The sequence below is a fragment of the Mus pahari genome, chromosome 2, assembly GCF_900095145.1.
Source record: "Mus pahari chromosome 2, PAHARI_EIJ_v1.1, whole genome shotgun sequence".
Classification (NCBI taxonomy): domain Eukaryota; kingdom Metazoa; phylum Chordata; class Mammalia; order Rodentia; family Muridae; genus Mus; species Mus pahari.
In genome coordinates, this window is record NC_034591.1 from 66,257,536 (window position 1) to 66,265,423 (window position 7,888).

General features: G+C 39.7%; 1 protein-coding gene across 2 annotated transcripts in view; it reads left to right on the top strand.

Moving 5' to 3' along the window:
• The window catches only part of Cul1 (cullin 1), a 74,385-nt gene that overhangs the window by 22,673 nt on the left and 43,824 nt on the right, over window positions 1–7,888 (top strand). For both annotated transcript variants that reach the window (XM_029534548.1, XM_021190391.2), the window contains exon 2: window positions 5,147–5,447. In XM_029534548.1, the coding sequence (XP_029390408.1) occupies window positions 5,308–5,447 (140 nt within the window). In that variant the 5' untranslated portion in view covers window positions 5,147–5,307. The remainder of the gene's footprint in view (window positions 1–5,146; window positions 5,448–7,888) is intronic.

Genomic DNA, 7,888 nt, shown 5'->3' on the forward strand with positions numbered 1-7,888 from the left:
TTTTTTTTTTTTTTTTTTTTTAGTAAGATTCTTATGCTTGCCTTTCACCATCTGGTAATCTCTGGTGTTAGATGTTCTAGCTGTCTCTGGCTGGAACTGTTCCTCCTGTGATTCTGTTAGCCTCTGTCAGTACTCCTGGGAGTCCAACTCTCTCCTGAGTCCCAATGGTCAGAGCACTCTCTGCAGGCAAACTCTCCTCTTGCAGGGAAAGTGCACAGAAGTTTGGAGCTCAGATCTACCTCCTCAGTCCTGGAGTCAGAGAACTCCCTGGAGGCCAACTCTCCTATGGTGGGGAAGGTGGCCAGGGGTCTAGGTCTCAGCTCCGACTCCTGGCTGAGGATGAAGGCCAGAAGGTACCCTATCCAAGAAGCTCTGTTGCTTCTGCTGCTCACATGCTCTCCTGCATACACTGGTCTCAGTGATCCCAAGATCCTGGGTGTACTAGGGTGCCTGCGGCGTGTAGAGTCCTGTAGGGACCTTGGGACCATTTGCTGAGTTTGCACCCAAGATGGTACGGGGCTCTACAGTACATTTCTTTGGTTTTTTTGAGACAGGGTTTCTCTGTGTAGCCCTGGCTGTCCTGGAACTCACCCTGTAGACCAGTCTGGCCTCGAACTCAGAAATCTGCCTGCCTCTGCCTCCTGAGTGCTGGGATTAAAGGCGTGCGCCACCACTGCCTGGCAGTACATTTCTTAAGTATGTGCCACATTGCAAGTAGAAGCCAGGGTATTGTGTATACTTTTGACCAAGAGATAGAAAGTAGTTTATCGAATAATGCCCAGGATCATTTAAGTTTTTAATCGTATTAAAATGTTACTGTACTAAGGATGCAGAGATGGCTCATTGGGTAAATCACTTGTCACACAGTTTTTAGGACCAGAATTTATGTTCTTACTCCCAAGTAAACACTGGTGGACTGTAATTCTAGCATTCAGAAGACAGACATGATTCTGAAAACAAGCTAGCTGGCTATACTAGAAAAATTGGCAAACTTTGGGTTTAAGTGAGAAACTGTGCCTGTTTGAGTGTATATGATAGAAAGCAGTTAAGGAAGACATCCTACATCACCCTCTGGCCTTCATTCCACATACGTGTGAATACCCATGAATAAGTAATAAGGGACCAAACTAGAAAAGCTAAATTTAGTCTTATTTAAATTTAAAAGCAAATTTTAGATCTACTTTTCATTAACTCTAGGCTTTATTTTCAGAAAGCATTGTAACGTTTTGTCTTGCTAGGTTTTTTTTTTGTTTTGTTTTGTTTTGGTTTTCTTTTTGTTTTTCAGCAGCAATCAACCAAAGCAGTTTTAGTTTTTTTTTTTTTTTTTTTTTCTTGAAAACCCCTAATTCTTGTGTTCCTGTTACAACTCTGATTTGAATCATCTCACTTTAACACTTCTCAGCTTTGGTTTCAGCAACAGCATCTGGTAAATGTTTTTAGTCTCAGTTTATAGAAATGAAGTCAGGTATGACACATTCTGGAGGGCTGGAGGAAGAATTGAGATGAACACACAGTTGTTTACCCTTAAGGTTTATGGATTCTGCCTTTGAGTAGAGATGTATTTAAAGGTGTTAAGAATTTATATTCTTAGCCGGGTGTGGTGGCACACGCCTTTAATCCCAGCACTCAGGAGGCAGAGGCAGGCGAATTTCTGAGTTCAGGGCCAGCCTGGTCTACAGAGTGAGTTCCAGGACAGCCAGGGCTACACAGAGAAAGAAACCCTTGTCTCAAAAAACCAAAAAATTATTCTTTGGTGCTCAGCTTTCAGGGGAATGATGCTTGAAGAAACACATTAACATTTCTGGCCTTTAAGTTCATGCAGTTGGTGGCTCTGAGATAGCCTGGTCTTGCAGAGTAGAGACTGTCCTCTTTGATTATGTAGTCACTTCTCCTAGGCCTGTTTATTTTGACTGTTGTGTTCTATTGTTTTTAAGACAAAAGCAAAGACTGGAAGCTATTGTAATTTACATAGGCTTCATGAGCCAATGGCCAGTGTATGGGGATACAACTGATTCTGCCATCTGTGACTTGTGACTGTACTTGGTTGGTGATGTTTTGTGCCTTAGTTGCCTATCAGGACTATGTGACCTATACAGCTTCCATTGGAATTGGAAGGAGCCTGTATGACTAGGGTTCCCGAAGAACACTGACTTGGTAAGGGGACCTATGTAGCTGCCTTAGCTGTCATTACTTCTCTCACTGGCAACCTAATCTACAGGCTGTTGGGACCACACTCTCAAATTATGTAGCAGATCTGCAGATAATGTCTTCTCAGAAACTTGTGGAGCTTTGCCACCCAGCTTGGTAATCCTGTAATGCCAACAGCACTTGAAAACAGCCTGATTTCCTAAGTGTGTCTTGTTAAGATTTTGTTGAAATTAACTGTAAGTTTTGGAGAGCTCCCAAGCTTTCTGTATGTGTATGTAATAAGAAAAGAAGAAACTTTACTTTTTAAACTAGCTGAACTCTGACTTAGGAAATCTGCTGAAATTTTCAGGTTTTTAATGACTTAGATGTTAGGATATAGAGGTGTAGTGTTAAAATCAACAATGATAATAAGCCAGTCATTTGTGGGTACCAATATTCTGCTTTACTGCTCTAGTTTTGCAGTCAGTTCATCTCACCAGCATTGGACAGTATAAAGGCAGATTAAGCACACATACTTGTATTTTCGCACACATAACCTAGGCTGGCAGACACCAAAAGCCACAGCCTGTATGGCTGTTGGCATGGTCTAATGAACAGTCCTAACTTGATGAGGTGCCCTGTGTGGAGAGACTGCTTAGAGATAAATACAGGTCAGCTTTAGCTACAGGCTGCCCTGCTCTCCTGGTCCCTGCAAGTTTGAAGGTCCTGTGAAGCAAGAACAGAGGTAACTGGTTGGTTTGCCTTGGGTTTTATGACCTGAATTACAAATCACCTCAGCTCAATTGGCTTTCTGATCTTTATTTCACAAATGCCTATTAAGTTAAGATTATTTGCCTTTACTGGTGACTGTACCAGCTTGTGATCTGCCCTTGAGATGTTTCTGCAGTTTGCTTATGTTTAACAGTTCCTTTCAGTGTTAGATTTGGGTTCCTCTGTTATATTAATTACAACATACTAGGGTGAGGCTCTTTGGGAGATATTATAAATGTTAAGATAAGGTTGTTCTTTACAAATCTTTGAGGACCTTAGATTGGTTGATTGTGAATTTCAATACTCAGTATGGATAACTAGAGAGAAGGCACAGAATACAAAAGGGAGGGAGGACAGTGCATAGAGTATATATCAAGCATATTGTTTATGCTAGGATGGAAAATATTTTGTGTATGCATATGCCAGGCAAATAGGTAAATATTAAGAGGACAGCTTACAGGACAGTATGGTCCTGGGGATTGACCATTTACTTGGAATCAGGCTGACAGTTTCAGGTCTGTGGCTTTAAGAAGGGACAAGGGCTGGTTGCAGATGAATAGATGTATGAGAGTCCAGTTTATAAAAATGATGATGGCCACTGGAAGAGGAAGCAGTGGGGATTCAATTCAATGTGAAGTGTCCTTGGCAGTATTAATAGCACTCTATCAGAATCCCCCCAAGAGTACTAAAAAGGTGGGTAAAGTGATGTTCCCAATTCTGATTTGGGTTGCTCATGGAGTATGTACTCAAGTGCTGGAGAATATTTTTCTCCACCATTGGTTGGAATTAGAAGTTACTGCACAGTTGATTCTAGTTTAGACAAATCTAAGTTTTCCATGGAGAAATGGTAAAGAACTGGTGGGGGATTTAGGAGTAGAAGCTGATCCTATAGCATCAGTCTAAAGACTATTATCAAGTGGGGTAGTACTATATTTCCCCCAAGGTGAGTAAAAAAAGGTTGAAACTGTAGGAAACATTTGCTGAATTGTTATTTCTTTATATTTCAAGGAATCTTGAATTGTATTGGTTATGTTTCACATTTGAACACACATTTGAATATATGAAATAACATTTAGGATAGGAATGATGGTGTAGTTTCATAAAATATTTAGTCCTATTAATCACATTATAAATGTTAGAGATGATTGAACTTTCAGTTATCGAAAGTTAAATTATATGCATGACCTACAAGGGCCTTAAATGGGCCTTGTATTGTGTGGAGTTTTGTAATGTTAGTGAAAAGATACGGTGTGCTGAATGACTTGAGGTATCCAAGGTGTCGATTTGTAGACTAGCAATCTGTGCTGACATCTCTCATCCCATTTTCTTCATTTACATTTTGTAAAGTCATTAAAAAGGGAATTTTTGATTTGTACTTAGAAACACTTATGTAAAATCTCTACATTTTAATGTGATGTGTATAAACAATTCTATAGAATGTGCACACTGTGAAGTACCAACTAAATACAGAATGGTATTCCATAGTGCCCTTGACCGGTGACTCCAACATCAGAAGCATTACAAATTGTGTTTTGAAGTAGCACCATACACTTAGAAATAATAATCATATTATCACATTAATTTCCATATCAACAATACCATAATGATTTGGTAAGCATTTACTGTGAAATATTCTATTTATATCCTATATATTTTATTATCTTTAAATTTTACAGCAGCCACGTCAGGAAAGTAATTTGCCTCCATTTTGCAGGCTAGGAAGTACAAGCTTAGTAAGGAAGGTATGAGCTGAGCTTCAAAGCTTGGAATCTGGGGTACTTTGTAAATTTAGATAATTCTTCCCAAATTCCCTTGTAAATAGAAAGTCCTATGTCCTTTTATCTTCACCTTACCAGTGTTAGCTTTTCTTCCAAGTGTTAAGTGAAGAATTCCTAAAACTTACGGGCAACTAGTGAGATTGTATTGCTTTTCGTACTTTTTAGCTAAATTCTTCTCATTTTTCTGGGAATTTCCTAAGCTTGTTCTCTGCTGTGTCTTTTGAATTTGTCTATTATGAAGGTCCAGTGCTATGTTTCATCCTTTGATGACTTTAGAAGGTAAAGAATGACAACAGTCTCTTATACTTGTTTTTCTCAACGTTTTTCAAGAGCAATAATAGTTGAATGATAGAAAGTGAGAATGTCTGAAATACCTATAGACACCCACAGATTGTTTCTGTCAGAGTGTCTTGTCCTGTTAACAACCCCAGAAAGTAGAATTGACCAGTTCTCTTTTATTTCATCTTCAGGTTTGCCTGCAATGACACTTTACTCTCTACACTTAAAGAGCATTCTTTCTGAGCTGCTGTGAATAAATTTGGAATGATATTGTTTATTTTCAACTAATGGAGAACTAGCTGTATCTTGAACAAGGATTACTGTACTGGACAACTTCAGAACATTGCTCACAATGTCATCAAACAGGAGTCAGAATCCTCATGGACTGAAGCAGATTGGTCTTGACCAGATCTGGGATGACCTCAGAGCTGGAATTCAGCAAGTGTATACCAGACAAAGCATGGCAAAGTCCAGATACATGGAACTCTACACGTATCCTCTTGCTTGAGCTGTGGTTGGTGTGTCTAGAGTTGGATTATTTAGTGTTATGGTCTTTGAATTATTAGGAATGTTATGTCATATTTCCTTCTTTGTTTACCTATAATAAAATTCTAAGTTCGTTTTTATATCTCTTTTTTCAGCAGAGATATTTTGGCTAGATAGATATTTAAGGTGATACTGGCTAGTAACCACAGATGTGTGTGTGTGTGTGTGTGTGTGTGTGTGTGTGTGTGTGTGTGTGTGTGTGTGTGTAGCACTCATGGAGGACAATTTGAAAGAATCACTTCCTCCTGCCATCACAGTGTGGGTCTCAGGGTTGAACTTAGGTCTTTAGGCTTGGCAGCAAGCACTTCTACCTGCTGAGGTTCTTGCCATCTTTATTCCCCCCCCCCCCATATCATTAGCTTCTATTATGTAGATTCAGCCAACTATAGATTGAAAATATTTGAACAAAAAAGTCTCTTTATTAAACATGTAGACCTTTTTGTCATTATTCTCTGAGCTTATAACAATTGTTGTGTAGCATTTGTGTTGTATTAAGCATTTTAAGTAATCCAGAGATGGTTTATAGTGTGAAGATGCAGGTAAATTATATGCAAATTCATTGTCATATTTTATCATGTAACAGTTTAGATTTCCCTTGGGAGGTCCTATAATGATTTACCCCATTGTTTAGTTACTTTTCGCTGTTCTATTGCCACTATGAGAAACCATAACCAAGGCAACTCAGAAAAGACATTGAATTGGGGGCTTTCTTAGAGTTTCAGATGGTACGTCCAGCATGTAGGCAGGTATCGTGCTGGAGCAGTAACTGAGAGCTCAAATCTCATACACACCTTGGGGGCAGAGGGGTTAATGGGGAGAACATTGAGCTCTTGAAAGCTCAGAGCCCATTATTCCCAGTGACTTATCTTCAAATAGGCCACATCTTCTAATTGGAAACAGTTCTACCAACTGTGAAACAAATATGAGCCTATGATATCCATTCTCATTCAAACCACCACACCTGTAAACACGAAGAAGTAACTATATAAAATTTAGGTCCTTAGCAATAATGCCCATATTTCAAAGTGCTCATTGGCTAAATAATAAAATATACTGTAGAAAGTTCTGTGGGCAGTATTGTCCTAAGTGGGTTTAAATGCTCATTGTGGCTGCCATCATGTTACAGGAGAATAGGGTTGTTGTATCACAGTCTGGTCCACAAAGTCCTAAAATATTTTCTATCTGTCCTTTACTACGCAAAAACTGCTTACCAGTTCAGAATGACATACCTAGAACAAAAGCTTGAATATTATGGTCCTATTTGCATTACACAGTTCTAAGAGACTATGGTAGTTAACTTTTCTGTTTGCTCTGACAAAGCAGCTTAAGGAAATAAGGGTTTATATGTGTTTATAGTTCACAGGTACAGTTCATCACAGCAGGGAAGATGTGGAGGTAGAATCAGGGTGATTGGGAGTTCAAGGACATCCTCAACATAGCAAGGTCAAGGCCAGCCTAAACTTCTTGAGACCTTCTTTTGGGGGGTGGGGGAGATGAAGATCTAAAGCTCAGCTAACTGAATGGAGCAGATTGATTCTGATTCTGATCCAAGAAGCAGCTCTACTGTGGGCACTGTGATGGCAGGAGTGTGCAGCTGCTGGCATCAGTGTCCACAGGAAGCAGTGTGATGAGTGTTTGTGCTTCTCTTGCTCCTCTCTCTTCTGTCTAAAGATGCTATGCTGCCCTTGAGCTGGTACTGCTCATCCAAAGTGTATCTTCCTCCTCAGCTAATCCCCTCTTGTAGGTAATCCTGAGTCCTCTGGCCAATCCACAATGGAGATTAACCATCACAAAAAACAATTTTACTGGGTTTTGGTTCATAATGTATATGAAGGACTATGCTCTATCTCTTGTAAAAGTTATAAGGTTTTAAAAGGCATAATTCCTGCTATTATAACATTTTTTAAGATTTATTTTTATATACTGTGTATGAGTGTTTTACCTACATGTATATAATGTGTACCACATCTATGCTTCCTGCCTGAGGAGGCCCAAAGAGAGCACCTGTTCTCCTGGAACTGGAATTATGGATGCAGTGCTAGGAACTAAAGCACTGGTCCTCTAGTATTCTACACCACTGAGCTGTCTAGCCTCTAATTTGTAGTTTTTTGATTCTATACAAATATAAAATTAAGATTAGAGTTTACCAGTCAGGCTTGGTGACTTAGGTCTGTGATTCCATCAGCTCTGAGGAGGTAGAGTCAGGGTGATAGGTCAAGAACATCCTCAACATAGCAAGGTCCAGACCTGCCTAAACTACTTGAGACCTTCTTTAAAAAAGAAGAATGAGAACTGGGCGTGGTGGCGCACACCTTTAATCCCAGCACTCGGGAGGCAGAGGCAGGCAGATTTCTGAGTTCGAGGCCAGCCTGGTCTACAAAGTGAGT